The sequence below is a fragment of the Solanum verrucosum genome, unplaced genomic scaffold (genome assembly GCF_900185275.1).
Source record: "Solanum verrucosum unplaced genomic scaffold, falcon-dt-bn FXZP01000108.1, whole genome shotgun sequence".
In the NCBI taxonomy this organism is placed as follows: domain Eukaryota; kingdom Viridiplantae; phylum Streptophyta; class Magnoliopsida; order Solanales; family Solanaceae; genus Solanum; species Solanum verrucosum.
This window is the reverse complement of record NW_026020274.1, coordinates 242,189-259,432: the sequence shown is the minus strand read 5'-3', so window position 1 is coordinate 259,432 and position 17,244 is coordinate 242,189. Positions and strand designations below refer to the sequence as shown.

Below are 17,244 nucleotides of genomic sequence, written 5' to 3'. Positions count from 1 at the left end.
TAACAAAAATCGAACTAGCAAAAATCAAATCGAAATAACATAAATCGAACCAAAATAATAAAAATCGAATCGTATCGAAGTGTTCGATACACATGGTACAAGAACCGAAAATTGAAAAATAAAAAAAAAAATCGAGATCGAACCGAATTACCCGTCCTTACTTTTATAATTTGTCTTTGCAGGAAGGTCCCGACCCGACCCGACCCGACCCGTTTCATAATTTGTCCTTGCATCTGCCTGGTATTTTGTTGCAACAAACAGAGTGAGTGGTGAGTTCATCTGCTTTCTTCTTCACTTATAAACCCTCAAAAAAATCTAAAAAACTTTTTTATATAGCATTAAATAATGGTGCTAGCAGCTTCTATAACAACATGCTATGCCGTTTCTGTACGGCCGTCCACTTCTGCTTCTAGAAATTTCTCTCTTCTTCCGCCTCTCTCTCTTATCCGAAGTCCAATTCAACAGCGCCAGCCGTTCCTCGCCGGAGCTAATTCCGGAGGTATGTAGCCTCTCCCGGTCGAAAATTACTTACTTCTTCATGCTTCTGCAACTTGAATAATTTGTCAATTCATTTCAGCTAGCTAGTACACTTTCCTCAATCTCTCTTCATATTACACTCTTTCCGTTGATAGTATTATGAAAATATTATATTTCTGATACATCTTATTAGTATAGTTTTCACTTCCTGAATTCTAATTCATTTTACTATTCGAATATGTTCAAAATTTGAATTTAGAAATGTTTATAAAGGAAACAAAATTAGAAATTGAACGTAGTTGTAATGTATTTTCTGTCAAAGTAATCTTTGGAACTCTTAATTTAGTATGCCTTTGGACAAAATTTGTGGTGAAATTCAAAGACAAGATTGTTAAGTTCAAAATTTGAACTTAAACATGCTTAACACAGAAGAAAATAATATAAAATTGAACTTAGGTGTGATGTATTTTCTGTCGAAGTAATCTTTGAAACTCTTAATTTAGTATGTGTTTGGACAAAATTTATGGTGAAGTTGGAAGACAGGATTATTTGAAGATGAGAATAGCTTTGTCTGAGTTAATACTTTCCTTCCGAATCCAGTATCACTAGTTTAATATTACCTTAGTTAAGTTAACATCTTAACATCTGGAATTAGTCGAAGCTCAATATAAAAATGGGATAAGGGGAGTAGAATAATTTGTCTATTGGTTCTGTGAAATTGATTGGATAATAATGTTGTCTCTCAAAATGTTAGGTTCTCTCTTATCTATAAATGGAGTGAGGTTGCGACAGTCATCCTTTGCTGCTGTAATTGGCGATACACCTGCTGTGTCAGATGGCGCAATTAACGAGGAAACGTCCACTACTAAATTATCTGACTCTGCTACTAGTCAAGAAACTTGCGTGGAAAATGGAGAGGACAGGAAAGATGCTTCTGAAGGGTTGGATGAGAATAAAATGATCCGAGTATGCGACAAGTTAATTGAAGTCTTCTTGGTTGACAAGCCCAAACCTACTGAATGGAGAAGATTGCTAGCATTTAGTAAGGAATGGAACAATATTCGGCCCCATTTCTACAAGCGATGTCAGGACCGAGCAGACAGTGAAAGTGATCCTGGAATGAAGCACAAGTTTCTCAAGCTTCAAAGAAAGCTAAGAGAGGTAACTAACTTCCATAGTGAGCATTGAAGTTGTCATTCTGTATATGCCAAATCATGAATTACTAACTGTTTTTGCTTTCAATTTCCAAAGAGGCTCAATTATGTCAAACTCATTTTGGAATAGTTTCAGATCTCCATGAATAAGATCAAACCTTATTTCATTGCATTTAGTTGAGGTTCCTCTTTAAGAAAGTTTCAGCAAGGCCTCAGTTGACTCATAAATACTAAAATTAATCAGTTATTTATGTTTAGTTGTTGCTAGTTGCAGTGCTCTATTGGGATGAGATGCATTTTTATGATCAATCACATGTTACAGATCAATGGATTGAGGATTATATTAGTAGTTTTCTTGCAAAATTTATCTTATTTTCTTGTGTTAAAATTTTCAGCTTTCATGTGAGCTTGGTCTGTTTTTGTTGAAATTCAACTTGGAGGCTTCTTTTCCAGGTTGATGATGATGTTCAGAGGCATAACGAACTTCTTGAGGCAATCAAAAGGTCACCATCGGAGGTTGGTGATATTGTTGCCAGGCGTCGTAAAGATTTTACAAAAGAGTTTTTTGCTCATCTTCACACTGTGGCAGAATCCTATTATGATGATCCAGCGGAACAAAATGGTAAACATGCCTCCTTCCTGAATTTTCTTCTTCTTTTGGGGTCATACTTCTGATGAACGTTTGCATTGTAATGTGCACTAAGACGCTATTTCCTTTTTGCAATATATACATTCTAGAAATGTTGTTTCCCATATATGAACACATATACTCTCCCCCAAAGCTCACAATATGTGAAGTCACTCCTAAGGTCCAAGGGGAAGAAGTCAAAAGGTATCAACTGAAAAATTTCTCCTCTTGCCATATAAAGCAAATGCTAGTATGCTACATTATAATATTTTGTTGTTTCAATGAGATAGAAGAAGCTTTGGAGAATCTCTGACTCTGAGAGTGTAAACCTCTTACTGTAAATTCAGAAATTGGAAGCCATGAGCTCCACAAAAATCAGTTCCTTGTTTTTCATAACATTGTTTCTGCTGTTGATCGGTTTCACTGACAAGATTTTGCTGTTTCTTAATAATTAGCTGTGGCAAAACTAGGGAATATGTGTTTGGAAGCTGTGGAAGCTTATGATACGGCAACTGAAAGTATGGAAGCGTTGAATGCTGCAGAGTTGAAATTCCAAGATATAATCAATTCTCCTTCCGTGGATGCGGCTTGTAAGAAAATAGATGATTTGGCCCAAAAAAATCAACTTGATTCAGCACTGATGCTCATGATTACAAAAGCATGGTCAGCAGCCAAGGACTCGGACATGACAAAAGATGAGGCAAGATCATTCTTTCCATCAGATACACATCCACATCTCACTTCTTCCAGTATTTTCTTCATTCTAGCATAAACTTGATTTTTTGTTAAGAGAAGGTCATTGTATTATAAAAAGTAAAAACATCACTAAGGGAGTGCTGGTCTATTTACAGGTTGAGCTAAAAACCAAAAAAAAAAATCCCTTTCTAATCTTATAGGGATTCCTAGAGGCTAAGAATTGATACTGCATCATATTATCAAAAAAATATTTTAAAAAATAATACTGCATCATTCACAAACTCCTCACGTCAAGAAGAGAACAAAATTATACAATTAACCTTGATCTGCTGGATTTGCTTGCCTTTTCTTCGATACGTCTATTGTTTCTTTCCCTCCATATCCACCATATGAATCTAGGATAGTCTCTCACCACCATGTTTTATTATTCCTCTTTTTTTTTTAACAGGTAAAAGTGATATATGATAGCACAATATTGGAAGCCTGAGACTAAGCTAGTGCCTTTTCTTCATCCTTGTTTTCTTGTTCCTTTTTCTGCCATTGTTCCAACAATGTACCAGTTCTGCGGTGTTACTTGGCATAACCCATTTTCGGAAAAATATGTGCTAGAGTAGGGCCGTAACTTTGCAATGAATGAACAAATGGTTTATCATTCTGCCTCCTCCCGCATATTTGACATCTGTTACGTAGAACGATACCCCTCCTTTGAAGGTTTCATGAGTCAGTCAAGTATTATGGGCTACTTAGTAATGACCAAGAGAAATAGGCCACTATGTATGGTGCTTTTGTTTTCCAAATCTGTTGACAAGGCCAAAAAGTAGAACTTTTTGTTGGTTGTGTGACTGAGTATAGGTCTGGTAGCAAGACTTCACAGTAAAAAATGTTTTGCTATGTTGCTTTCATGTTAAGACATCCTCATTGCGATTGAAGCTATGGCAAGGTTCCAAAAGATTGAGCTAAGTTGTAAGTTTTCTAACTTCCTAATCATTGGGATGCCTTCTGAAAATGAAGTTTCAAGTGCATTGGTCTCTGTAGTTAGCCACTGTGGCATCAGGCTGATTTTGACAGTCTGTATTAAGCAGGGAGTTGGTCTCTCAAAGGGAAATTGCCAATCCAATTATCATATTCCAGAAGGATATTCTCCTTGATCAAATTTGGACTAATCTGGAAATGCTACGACATGGGTGAAGGATGGGATATCTCAACTACACCAAGGTGGTTGTTATGTCCTTAACTTACCGTACGAGGAACAACAGAAACTTCCACTACAACTCCATCCATCGGCAAATATCCTGTACCGTGGCTGCTCTTAGAGTTAGGGAGCGAGTGGAATAAACGAGTTCCATTACCCACTTTGAAGTCAATATTTTCAGTGAAGGGAAGGAAAAGTGTCCTTATGCTTCTCCATGAACCCACTTCATGTGGTAAAGTTCTGCTTCTGATACACCCAAAGCTGTTTGCTCCATAGCGAAGAATCCAGAACACTTCCCTTTTTGTCCATGGACAACAATTTGGAAAAGCAAGGCCCTGAACAAAGTCAAATGCTTCACTTGGATTGTGCCAAATGATAGATGCCTCACACTTGAAAATCTACAAAAGAGAAGCTTACAGTTATCCAATAGGTGTATTCCTTCTGAGGAAGATGGAGTAATTACTTTTTCCTCCATCTTAAGGTCTCAAGCGAGGTTTGGCTTTTGGTTGTGAATATCAAATGGTGCATGTCAAAATCCATTTTAGATCTCCTACTTGCATGGCATTGGTAAGGCGTCACCAAATCAGATTTTGGTACTTGGAACACATTATTTTTTGGGTTATTTGGAATGAAAGCAGCGCCACCAATTTTTGAGGGGAAGAAATATATTGGGATCAAACTCAAACACAATTGTATATCTTGGCTTAGTTTTGGTGCAAAGCCATGTTGGACTTTCTCTGTTCCTTACATGACTTGTGAATGCACATACCTTTTTGGATGTACAACTGAGCAGCACCTTGGTTGCTCACATCGATAAACTTTACCTTATCAAAGTAAATAATCCAGTACACTGTTTATAAGAATAAGCTTACCACTAAGAGAGAGAGATTGACTTTTCCAACTAGATATATCTTTTTTCACATCTTTCAAGTATCTCTTACCAATTACTATCTACTTTGCTGTTTGTTCCCAGAGAAAAGCCAAGATATGTAGTAGGTAAGTTCCCAGTGTCACATCTAGCATTAACTTGATTAAGAAGTAGAGGCTTACTGAAATGACGGCATTCAAACAGACACAATTCTTAGTGATATCCAAATAATTCTTGCTTTTCCTGTGGGAGCCCCTTAAGATTTGATTATGTTGGAGAATATTTCTCTCTACTCTCAAGTGTTCTTACCTCTCCATTTCTGAGCCTATAGAAGAAGAATATGTGGCAAAGTATTTATGACTAACTGGTAACTTATCTCATTAGCAAATGTCATGTGATTTTTGCTAAGCGACATGAACGTAAATAGTCTACTGCCCACAAACTAAAATTATCAAGTTGGAATTGGTTTATTGGAATAGTGATTGTTATCCTCCATGCTGAGAAAAGTGCTTATGCCCATTAAAATAGTGTGTAGTTGGTAGCTTCTGTGCGTTCATGCACCAAGTTGCTTTGCCCTTGTGACCTTTGCTTTTTTCATCTAGCATTTGAAGAGAACCTATTGTTGGAAATTTGGTACGCTTATATGTTGAAGTTGCTATTGGAATTTTACAGGTAGCATAGCAGGTCTCCATCTTAGAGGTGGTAGTTTTATGTTTTAGAATTTCAGGACAGATAGACATCGCTAGCGCTAAAAGATAACAGTCATTTGGCCATTCTTATCTAAGTTACATGATTTCATGTTTCAACCCTAGTGTTTTGATGATAAACTTTTGCATGAGATGCAGTTCTGTACAAGTATGTTGGCTCAGCAAAGTGTTTGGCTCTACTCACCCCTCGTGTCAAATAATTTATTCCTTTTTTTTCTAATAGGCAAATGGTTTGGCTTGTGAAGTCTTATTTTTCTTCTCCATATTTTCAGGTAAAGGATGTTCTTTATCACTTGTATAAGACAACAAGAGGAAATCTTCAGAGGCTCATGCCAAAAGAAATCAGAATTCTGAAATATCTACTAACGATTAAGGATCCTGAGGAGCGAATGAGCGCATTGAAAGATGCCTTCACACCTGGAGAAGAACTTGAAGGGGAAGATGTAGATTGCTTATACACGTATGTATCAAATCTTATATTTAATACTTTGACAGCATTTTATTCTGAAATTTTACACAATTGTACTTTCTATGTCTTAAATACTACTTTCCATTAGAGGTTATGTTTTTCTCTCATTTTCGGTTTCTTTAACGTAGTTTTACTTTTTAACTGTGACTAATAAATGCCTAATCATTACAGGACTCCGGAGCAGCTATACAACTGGATAGGGACAGTGCTGGATGCATATAATTTCAGTAAAGAAGGCACTCTTATAAAAGAAGCCAGAGACTTGATGAACCCTAAAATAATTAAGAAAATGGAGGAGTTGAAGAAGTTGATCGTAGATAACTTCATGTAAGCATTTGCTTGATTGTAAGCAGGTACGAGCTTTGCTGCCAGTGCCAGATTCATCAGCTCGTGCTATAAATCATCCATACGCAATATATCCCTGCTCTAATCTGGTGACTACATGATTATTTCGCAAAATGGAATATAAAGCCTGACGGAATCAATCTGCATAGGTCGTTGGATATTTCTAGACTTCGATTCAGGAGCATTGGGATGTTGCCAAAAGTGTCATTAGCAGTCGCTGGTTGTATAGAACATTTGCTAAGTTTGTGTATGATAGGGCTTCCTATATTTGTTGTGGGATGATAGTTAGTTGATGGTCTTTCTCCTACAGAGAAACATGTTACATTTTGATGCTTAGTTACATCTTTAGGATGATTGTTATACACGAATGTATCATTTATATGAAGCTCATCGCTAGTCAACCATCAACGCGAAAAGGTACTTTTTTTTTTTGATAGCCGTGGTGACGAACCAGCATCAGTTTCAGGTGATTTGTCCACCTTTTTGCTCAACTTATGATCCATTGATTAGGTTGAGAGGCCATGTATACTTGCAAATTGTTTATAATCTTCTTAAAGTACGTATACATTTGTGTTTAGAAGACCTATACAATGTTTGTCTCATATGACAATAAAACACATCCATCGTTTTAATTCATAACACAAAACCGGACATTCATGTGAGATATTGAACATACTGAGCATATAGAAATGGATCATGAAATCTTAAGATAAATTGTATCAACAAGTTTGCTAGTAAGAGGAGTCCATGTTGTATCATGAAGAAGAAAGCTTGTACTCAGAATACCTATACAATGTTTTGTCACATAGGTGAAAACCAACATTTCTCTGAAAAATTCCACTTCTTTTAGAGTCTAAAATCATAACACAATACAGGGCATTCATGTGAGAGAGTTGAACATACTAAGCACAGAAATAGCTCATGAAACCCTTTGGATAATTCACTCTTCTTGCAAAAGCCCATCATGCCTTTATTCGTATCACAAATGAACCTGTAACATCAAAATCCCGACAAAGCAAGTCATTATGAGCAAATCCTCCATACGATTGGAATGGTTAAAGATATAGGGATTTTCTTTGTCATTTGCATTTTTTATGTAACACAAAATATTTCCTTTTAATAGATAGATAGATAGATAGATAGATAGATAGATAGATGGATTTTTGAAATAACAACAGTACCTCTACAATAGACACCAGCTTGGTGTGAAATTCAACGAAAATATTTTGATTTATAAAAGAAAAAGGAGTCTATATATATACTACACAAGTAATTCGAACAAGAAAAATTTTGTGCAACTACACAAAAGTCAGACATTTCAGTTACCCGGTGATCATATATTGAAACAGAGAAGTACCTAGCAAACAGGAAATCTAGATCTACCTCGTAAGTTTAATCTATCTATCACCATCCACAGTTTCCAGTTGAGGCTTCTTCCCAAATGGCAAGGGCAGTGATGTGAAAATGGTCTTGAGATATCTTTATCTAATTAATAACAGAAGTATGACCTAAAAGTGCGTTGAACTTACGAGTACTCTTGTGCTCAAAATGTGTGCTTCTAGGCAGAATTACCAATCAGATGGGAGATTTCATGCCCACCCACTTTTCAAATAGGCATGGATATTATACAAATGAAGCTCTTCGTTCCTCTTCAGTTAAGAGAATTGGCAGAATAAAAGAACACAAAATGAAAAGACTTACAAGCAGGAAGATTAGATATATCTGCAGAAACTGCACAAGGAATTCCAAGGTTTGAAAGTGCTCCCCTTATGATTCCACATGGGAAATAGAGATGCATTCCTATGGCTTGTGCAGCTTTGTTTTCAGCCATCGCTGAAGGATCTTGAATTGAACCAAGAGTTTCTATAGAAGGATCAACTGACATCCGTGACAGCCAACGAAAACGGTTGTCTTGCAACACAAAGGTGCCCTACATGAACAGGAGTTAGAGATCACACATGCTTAAGCAGCAATGGCACAAATTCTCAAACTTACTCTGTGATTTGTCTTCAGGTTATCAATTTGCTTCTTGAAGACCTCAGACCAGAAGTCCTTGCATATGAATTTGATAGCCTCCAGATGATCAGTGAACCGGGGCCTATCCATGGTATACCTAGAAAGAAGAAAATATAGAGATAGTACAGAAAGTAAAACATGAAAGGTAAGACATGGTCCAACTTAGTAATAAGATATTGTGCAGTGTATAATCATACTGAGATCAAGATAGAAGTGAAAGATATTCTCAACTAAAAGTCAGACTCCCTGCAGATAAGTTTTAAAATACTGTTCAACACAATCCAGAGACTACATTACACTTCAAACTAGAACTCAGAGCAAGAACAGTCTTTGAGGTTGCAACTTGATAACAAGCCACAGAAGTTTGTTAACTCAATAAAAGCAAAAGAAATAACAAAAAGAAAAGATAGAGGCTAGAGTTTCAGCCTACAAAGTTATGTATGCTTACATCACCATTGATTTTAATCCCTTGTATAAGAGATATCTTGACAACCTGTGCATGTTGGTTGGACGGGCTACCAGGTGGATTAGTAAAGGTTCAACCAAGATGGCCTAGATACCATCAATATCGAAGCTAAAGTGCCCAAGGACCAGTTCAGCTGAAACTAGTCCTCGATACCCAAGAAAGCTCTGGCCGCCTTAGCAGACCATTGAAGACATCTCCTTCAATGATCAGTGGTAGAAGCCATGAAGGTACAAAAATTCTTAATGAACCAACGATAGAAGGCCAACCCATGAAAACTACAAACTTGTGAGATAATTTTGGGTTCACGTCATTCTCTACAACTCTAACTCATCACATTCACAACAAAGGGATTACCTAGGTGAACCTGTGCAAGTGGGCTGGACAGTTTGCCCAGAAGATCAACCGAAGTGTGTGCAAGCTTGCTAAACACACTAATCAGAAAACAATTAACATAAATTTTGCTTCCGTAAGAATGATTATTTATTTATTTTGACAAAGACAAGGTTAAAGGATAAAAGTAACATGCATGAAGGTACTAAGGGCTTTAGACCTATGATGCTCGGACTCTCCAAAAATGTCGCCACACCCGTGTCAGATTATACAATATTTTTGAAGTACCCGACACGCACCCGTCGATATTTTTGAAGAGTCCGAGCAACAAAGCTTTAGACTACCAACGGGCAGTACTATCCATGCAAATCATTCATTACTTAGGTCTTACGCAGACTCGGAATTGATGATAACCACCACACAAGTCAATGTTAGAATATATCCTCAAGTCTGGGCATGAAAAATCTGCACTTATTAGTCATCATATTAAGGCACATTCTGCACGTGTCTTTCCTAGGAGCAAGAAGGGACTGAACAGCACAAAAGACTGCGGCTATGTTAAGCGAAGTCAATTGTTAAATAACTCATTTTTTGTTCAGCTTGCTTTGTAGGATTACCTATAGTAAGGCAAGTTAGGTTTAAAAGCCATGAATGAAGTCAACAACATACTGAATGTCCTTTAAATAAGGTAGCTCATCTCGAAGATCCTTGGAAACTTGAATGATAAATCCACAAAATCAGAATTGTGTGGGTTTACCTCTTTGTGAAGCGTAAACTAGAAATGCTTGAGAGATAAGGGTCCTTTACAACAAGGTAAAGACACAATACAGTCTCAATTGAAAACCCTCCACTAGCAGTGGATGTAACAAGATGTAAGCACTTAGAAACAGGTTTTTGAGCAGTCGACTCACTATTGGACTTGGGAAGTATGTAGTGTATTCGACTAATTGAGTATGTTGGGTGACATTTATGAAGAGCACATAACAATACACTTCACTTCTTCTTTTTTTGTGTGTGTGGGGTGGGGGGTGGGGGGTGGGGAGATAAGATAATCAATGGACAACACATCCTTGAGTAACTAGTAAGGTTATTATATTAACCAAGCAACCTTGAAGGTTAGGGTAAGACTCTATTATCAAGTTTAGGCACTGTCTAGCATCTTTAGCTATGTCATCCATACAATTTTTATTCTTTTTGAAACTCTATATGCAATCCATACAATTAATCTTGTCAACTACAAGTTTCATAGACTTTCCATTAGACCATTACTCATGTAAATGATGGTACAGGTGGATATATACTTCGACTTGTTATATATTACCAAATTGGCACATTGAGATGGGTTTCCCCCTAGGCTACAATCAATCTCATCCCTAGAATTAATCAAGTTGAACTAACATCTCTTTGTCATCTTTGGAGTACTCATTAGCTAATCCTATGGCAAGGCAATGGTGGCGTCATATTACTGGGATTATAAAGATAAGAAAAAGTTACTAAACACATCAAAATGGGAGTGAAAGAATTTGGAAAATGACCGTTAAGAAGTATCATTGCTATCATTTCTTTGCCCGAGAATAAATGGGGTAGTGACTCGGATCTAATGGGACTCCCCAATCTAGAATGTCCTCGACAGGAGGAGCAAGGTCTGAACTACAAGTGAAACCCTAAGGATTTTGGTTTGGTTCCTCCACATAATCAGAGCAATAAAGAGTAATTTCATCTTAACATCGAGTCAAGCTAGCAACAGTGACATTTTTGAGTTCTTTTGACCGAAGATATAAGTTGTAGATCAAGGAATTGAGACATAAACTCAGTGACACTAAGAATTCAGTAGCCTAAGGCTAAGCATTTTGGAACTGTATAAATGTACTGAACCGAAAAATGTCAAAAAACTCAGACAACCAATTGCCTCTTCTTCCACCAGTAGGACAATTTGGAACTATATAATTTCGTGAATCTGAAAACATTCGAAATAAATACTTACAAATACAAAATTAAGATACTTGAAGAAGTCCATATCTATGTTACTTGAAGCTATGAACTTTATCCCCAAAATCAGAGACCGTAAATACACCAAATTAGCACTATAATATGATCTATACCAATCAAATTCAAATGTTTTTTGGGCGTTACCTCTCGGAAAGTTGGTGGCCGACCTGAAAACCGATGGCTTCGATCCGGCGGGCGGCAAGCTCCGGTTTGTCGGCGTAGAAGCCATTGCAGTAAGAAGAGACGATCTCAGTTAGTAAACTCTCCACACAGCTCTCAGATACCTCCCTCCCCATTTCTTCCACTTCCACCTCTTTGACCCCTTTGTTCAGAACTTAAATATAAATAAGTAGATTTGGAAGATTGTAGTTTGTTAAACTAAAAATTTAAAATTAACTTAATTTTTATTGTAATTATTTGTATTCAATATTCAGAAATAAAATAAAATTGCAGGGTATAAATGCGTTTGATATTTTGGAATATTTTCATCAATCATTTATAAAAGCAAAAATCTTTGTAAAAAACATCAATTGATTTTTAGCTATCTAAAAATAAGAACTAGAAATAAATCTACGTTGAACAAAATTGTAATTTGAGTATTATTATTTTTTTCAACTTTTAGATTTTAAAATTATGATTATTAGATTTTTCTTTTAAAATTAATTATAATAAATAAATGAGGGATAGTAATATCATATTTAAAAAATATCTTTATTAAATTAGTTCACATGATCGAAATAGTGAGGGGGAAAAGGATTAGCGTTGGAGCATGACATTTTAATATTAAAATGCATTATTTTAGTGGATATAAATTGATAAAAATGTGCTTAATTAGTTTTTGTGTAACTTATACAACCACTAAATCATGTTCCACTGCATTACGCCTTATAACTCATATAATTGTAGGTCATCTATTTATCATTATTGCTCACATTCTTCTAATTCATTGTAAGAAGGAATTCTTCACTTATAAATAGTTATGATCTTACTTTATTTTGTGTATAAGCAAATATAGAGTGAAGAAAAATGAGAAGTATTATGGGTGTGTTTGGTATGAAGGAAAATGTTATCCTGGAAAATAAGTAGATTTTTGACTTATTTTTTCATGTTTGATTGGTGAGTAGAAAATATTTTTCGGAAATTTTTTTTAGTGTTTGATTTATGAATGAAAAATATTTTGAGAAAATATCTTTTATTTTTACTAGAGAGTAGAAAATAATTTTTGAATTGAAAATATTTTTTAATAATTAAATTAATTTTTTTTAGGGGAGGGTGGGGTGTGGGGGTGGGGCTGGCGCGTGGGGGGGGGATAGGGGTGAGATGGGGTAAAAAAAATAAAAATTTGAAATTAAAAATATTTTTTAAAAACAAACTTAATTTTTTTTTTGGAGGGGGTGAGGGGCTGATGGGGGGGGGGGGGGGTTCACGAGTAGGGGTGATTATTTTTTTTTTTGAAATAGAGATATTTTTTAAAAACAAACTTTAAATTTATTTTTTTGGGGGGAGGGGGTAGTGGGGCTGGCCGGGGATGAAAAAATAAAAATTTGAAATGGAGATATTTTTTAAAAACAAACTTTAAATTATTTTTTTTGGAGGGGAAGGGGGAGGGGAGAGAGAGGGGAGGGGATGGTAGAGGGCTGGCGGGGGGGGGGGGGGGTCAAGGTAGGGGTGAAAAATAAATATTTGAAATTGAAAGTATTTTTTAAAAACAAACTTTAAATTTATTATTTGGGTAGGGGGGTCGAGGGTAGGGGCGGGATGAAAATAAAAATTTGAAATTGGAGATATTTTTTAAAAACAAACTTTAAATTTATATTTATTTTTTTTTGGGGGGGGGGGTGTTAGGGGGCTGGCGGTGGGAGGGGGGTTGGGGTGAGGGTGGGGTAAAAAAATTGAAGTTGAAAAATATTTTTTAAAAATAAGCTTTAAATTTATTTTTTCAACAATAAAATTGATTTTTCAACCAAACAATTGTAATTTGAAGTTGGAGGAAAGTTTTGGAAAATGTTTTCCTTAATTTTTAAAGGGAAGTCGTTTTCCTTAAATTTGAGAAAAATGAGTTGATTTGGAAAACATTCCAAAACATTTTATCCAACCAAGCATGACAAAATTAGAAAACATTTTTCGAAAAATGTTTTCCTTCATACCAAACACACCCTATATTGTGTTTATTTTAGGTTCATGTAGTGAAAGAGAGAAATAAAATCAAGAAAAAATATTCTAAGTCTTCGCTAATAATTCACTATGCAAACTAGAGTAATTATATATTGAAGTAATGTATTTTTTTTTGGAGCTTTGAACTCTTCAATTAATTCGGAATTGTTTGAGTCATACGACATTGTTGTACTGTTATATCCTGAAAGGGACAAATTTTAAGAGTTATATTGTTACGGACTTGGATTTTCTTTAAAAAGCAAGCGAGATATTTGTGTTTCAGTCTGAATATTTATTTTTTATTTTATTTTCAATCGTAATTTATTATAATTTATAATATTTACACCGAACACATAGCAATATATATTTGATTTGATATTATAGTCAATGTGTCAAACCCATAGTATCATATTCAAATAAAGCCAACAAAAAACTATTGTAATTCTAGAGAACTTTCACAAACACAACCACCACCAAATAACCAAATTGAAAAGAAAAATCAAACTGTTCAAGAAATGTGTAGATAAGACCTTAGACGGTTGTCAACAAAAAAAGAAAAAGATAAGTCCTCAAAACCACCAAAGGAAGAGTTGAATAAATAGTGTAAGCATCATCACCCTATTCATGTTCCTATAAATAATACTAATAAATACCCCTTCAATTTTCACTTAGTAATTTTCATAACCAAAATTTAAAAAAAATGAAGCATTTTCCTACATATGTTGTCCTTCTCTTCCTAGTGCTTTTTCTCTCAACAAATGGTATGGTAATGGTACTATTACTTGAAATTTTATTATAATTTCGACGTTTAATATGTGATTGTGATCGATTACTATATAATTTTGTGTATGCAGAGGAAGTAGGAGTTGGACTTCGAAAAACAGAGGCAAAACTATGTCAATACCATAGCGAAACCTTCCACGGAATTTGTATAACGGGTCACATTTGCAACCAAAAATGCCAGGCTGAAAACTTTGAGGGTGGGCGCTGCCACGGTTTTCGCCATTATCGTTGTATTTGCTACAAGACTTGCTAGTTTAATTTCTTTGTTATTTCTAATGTTTTATAAATGAAACAAAATGCATGTCATAATGATCTTTTTTTTTTGCATAGTATATAGTACCTACTACTACTTTCGAATAATAATAAGTAAGTGATCCATTCATGGATTTGTATTTGTTTCCTCTTTATTACGCACTTTTTTTTTATTATTATTTTGAATTCTAATCTTTACGAGATGAGGGAGTTGATCTAAAATTAATTAAGGGGTTGGGAATTGCAAATTCACTTTAGATTTTGTTTAGTTAGTTAGTAAACAAAAGAAAAATAAAAAAATAATATATATATATAAAATGTTTACATTTAAATTTAATGATTCAATAAGTTGTATCTTTAATTAGAATGTTCATGAGAAATTGTGACAAGATTAAGGGGGTGTATATGTTTTTGGCTTGAAAATAAAAATTTGAGGTTAATTACATACGGAACAATTAAAGTTGGCAAAAGATTTTCTTTACAAATTTTAACTTTTATATTTGTACGTATAAGACACTTCAAAGGCATTCAGAGGGTACTTTATGAACCTCATCACACATATTAGTTTAAAAAAATGTGTAGTACAAACAAGTTAGAAGTATTTTTGTAATACAAACAAGTTAGAAGTATGTGTAGTACAAATTCGTCTAACGTGACAAATTAACCAACGAGAAATAGACGCTTGCCATTTGAACTTCAAATTAATTATTGAAAAAAATAATTTGGTCTGGTGCTGGGTAGTTTCCCTAACTTAATAACATTTCCCTTAACTCTGATAATATAAGTTAGTTATGTGGTCGTGGAGATCTGTTGTTCCGTCATACTTTAAAATATTCAATATCTTGAATCTTTTTTAAATTAATACTGACATCGCATTTGGCTTGTACGACAATTTTGAATACTTCTTAATTAAATTCGGCGATGTCTTAAAAATATTTCTACATCCGAGAATGAATCTCCTTATAATTTTAGCCTTTTATGTGAATGTGATAGCAGTGTAACCTAATACCACATTCAAATATAAAAACACATAATCTAGCCCGGCACGCACACGCCTACAGATTTGTGCATACCTACCTACACATATAATTTCTCTTCTTCCTGACCTATATGACTTCATTTTTGCCTTTATATTCTTTCTTCATCCTTACTTGAATGACTCCATTTTCGACCCTCTCTTCTGAATTTGTAAGAATATAAAAAAAGCTATTGCGATAGATCAAGAACACAGAGTAGTGACTATGGTAGGAAAGTTCATGAAGGAGTGGGAGACATGAACAACAAAGAAAGCCAAAGTTGTTACCCATTATGATTTCACTCCATTTATCATCATCATTGACATGAATTCTAAATCTAAACCCTCTCTTTCTCAACTCCTTAGTACCGTCTAAACACCTTTTTTTCTTCTAAGTTTGTTAGATATCAATCTAATTGAATGAGTTGTGAGTTGTGAGTGTGATATTTGGATTAAAAAATTATCCCTTTTAGTGAAATCACCTTGATATTGATCAATTTAATGTGTGTTAAGCATGAGTCAAAATTACTAGGAAATTTCTGGGATATTAATGAAATTGAGTGAGAACTTATAGAATTATAATTGGGATAAAGGTCTGAAAAATACTCCAATTTTGGTCGGATTTGTTGTTGTGATACTAAACTTTCATGAGGACCTATTACCTCCCTAAACTATTTAATACCTTGTTTTTTACCCCCTGAACTATCTAATAGTGTATTTTAAAGGTATATATGTGCCCACGTGGACACATTACTATTTATAATTTTGCATTATTTTTTATGTCCACGTGAGCAAATATATATGTTTAAAATACGGTATTAAATAGTCTAGGGAGATAATAGGTCTTCATGAAAGTTTAGTATTGCAACAACAAATTCGACCAAAATTGGGATATTTTTCAGACCCTTATTCCATTAGAAAAGAACATGGAGAAGGAGAATAGTGGGGGTGGGGGATAAAAAAAAATATTTTTTGGATTTTATTTTAGATTCCTATGCGCTTATTTTTCTTTTATATTTAATTTTATTTTCACATTGGTTCTGAGGTGGTATTAAATACTATTAATTATACTTTCAACAAGAAAAAGTATGTAATAAATCGTCATAATAGTTTAAACGTATAATTGATCTTTTTACGAATTCAACGTGAATTTATGACTTTTCCCTAATTTGATATGGTATTGTGTTTCATTCCTAAAGAATGAGACAAATAAATTTAAGAATTGTAAAGTTGACTTGTTTTAGTGGGCTATAGATATCAAACACGGAACGAAATGTTACGTCGTTTTTACTAGGAAAAATTACTTAAATACATAATTTATTTTATCATATTTTCTAAAATTTCCTATCATTTGAAATAATTATAAAAATCCTTACTCACTCATATTCTTGGATACATCACTTTATGCGATGTATTGGGACATAAGCAATGTATTGGGTGGGACATTGAGTGATGTACTGAAATCGAGATGTAATGTATCAGAATTTTGAGGGATATATTCGAAATCAGAACGCAGTGTATTAAGACATTTTAGGATGTATCTGTATTCCACCAAATTTAAGAGATTTTTGTAATTTGGAAAAGAGTAGAGGTAAGATGTAATTAGCTCTTAACACTATGTGATTATTTGTATATAATTCTCTTATTATTAAGCTAGTGTTTGACCCCAAATTATCAAATATTCTTGGCAAATTATATTTGGG

The 17,244-nt window shown here is 34.5% G+C and overlaps 2 protein-coding genes across 4 annotated transcripts in view; one reads left to right on the top strand and one right to left on the bottom strand.

The window, feature by feature from the left end:
- Positions 1 to 11,743, bottom strand: part of LOC125834078 (uncharacterized) — a 198,416-nt gene extending 186,673 nt beyond the window's left edge. For 2 of the 3 annotated variants that reach the window (XM_049513250.1, XM_049513249.1), the window contains exons 1-4: positions 11,482 to 11,657; positions 8,532 to 8,649; positions 8,238 to 8,466; positions 7,467 to 7,527 (exon numbers count right to left, since the gene is read on the bottom strand). In XM_049513250.1, the coding sequence (XP_049369207.1) occupies positions 7,499 to 7,527; positions 8,238 to 8,466; positions 8,532 to 8,649; positions 11,482 to 11,633 (528 nt within the window). In that variant the 5' untranslated portion in view covers positions 11,634 to 11,657 and the 3' untranslated portion in view covers positions 7,467 to 7,498. Of the gene's footprint in view, positions 1 to 7,200; positions 7,528 to 8,237; positions 8,467 to 8,531; positions 8,650 to 11,481 lie in introns of those variants that run through there. The other variant, XM_049513248.1, reaches the window with a different exon arrangement.
- LOC125834064 (uncharacterized protein At4g37920) lies at positions 183 to 6,924 on the top strand. The gene is made up of 6 exons (XM_049513234.1): positions 183 to 499; positions 1,232 to 1,638; positions 2,085 to 2,253; positions 2,715 to 2,959; positions 5,995 to 6,182; positions 6,363 to 6,924. Exons 1-6 carry the CDS (start codon positions 346 to 348, stop codon positions 6,520 to 6,522), a joined length of 1,323 nt encoding a protein of 440 aa, XP_049369191.1. The 5' UTR covers positions 183 to 345; the 3' UTR covers positions 6,523 to 6,924.
- Positions 11,744 to 17,244: the final 5,501 nt, after the last annotated feature.

Coding starts and splice junctions, on each gene's coding strand:
- LOC125834064 (XM_049513234.1), top strand. CDS start 346: ATGGTGCTAGCAGCTTCTATAACAACATGCTATGCCGTTTCTGTACGG. Junction 2,960..5,994: donor CGGACATGACAAAAGATGAG/GCAAGATCATTC, acceptor CCATATTTTCAG/GTAAAGGATGTTCTTTATCA. Junction 6,183..6,362: donor GATGTAGATTGCTTATACAC/GTATGTATCAAA, acceptor TAATCATTACAG/GACTCCGGAGCAGCTATACA.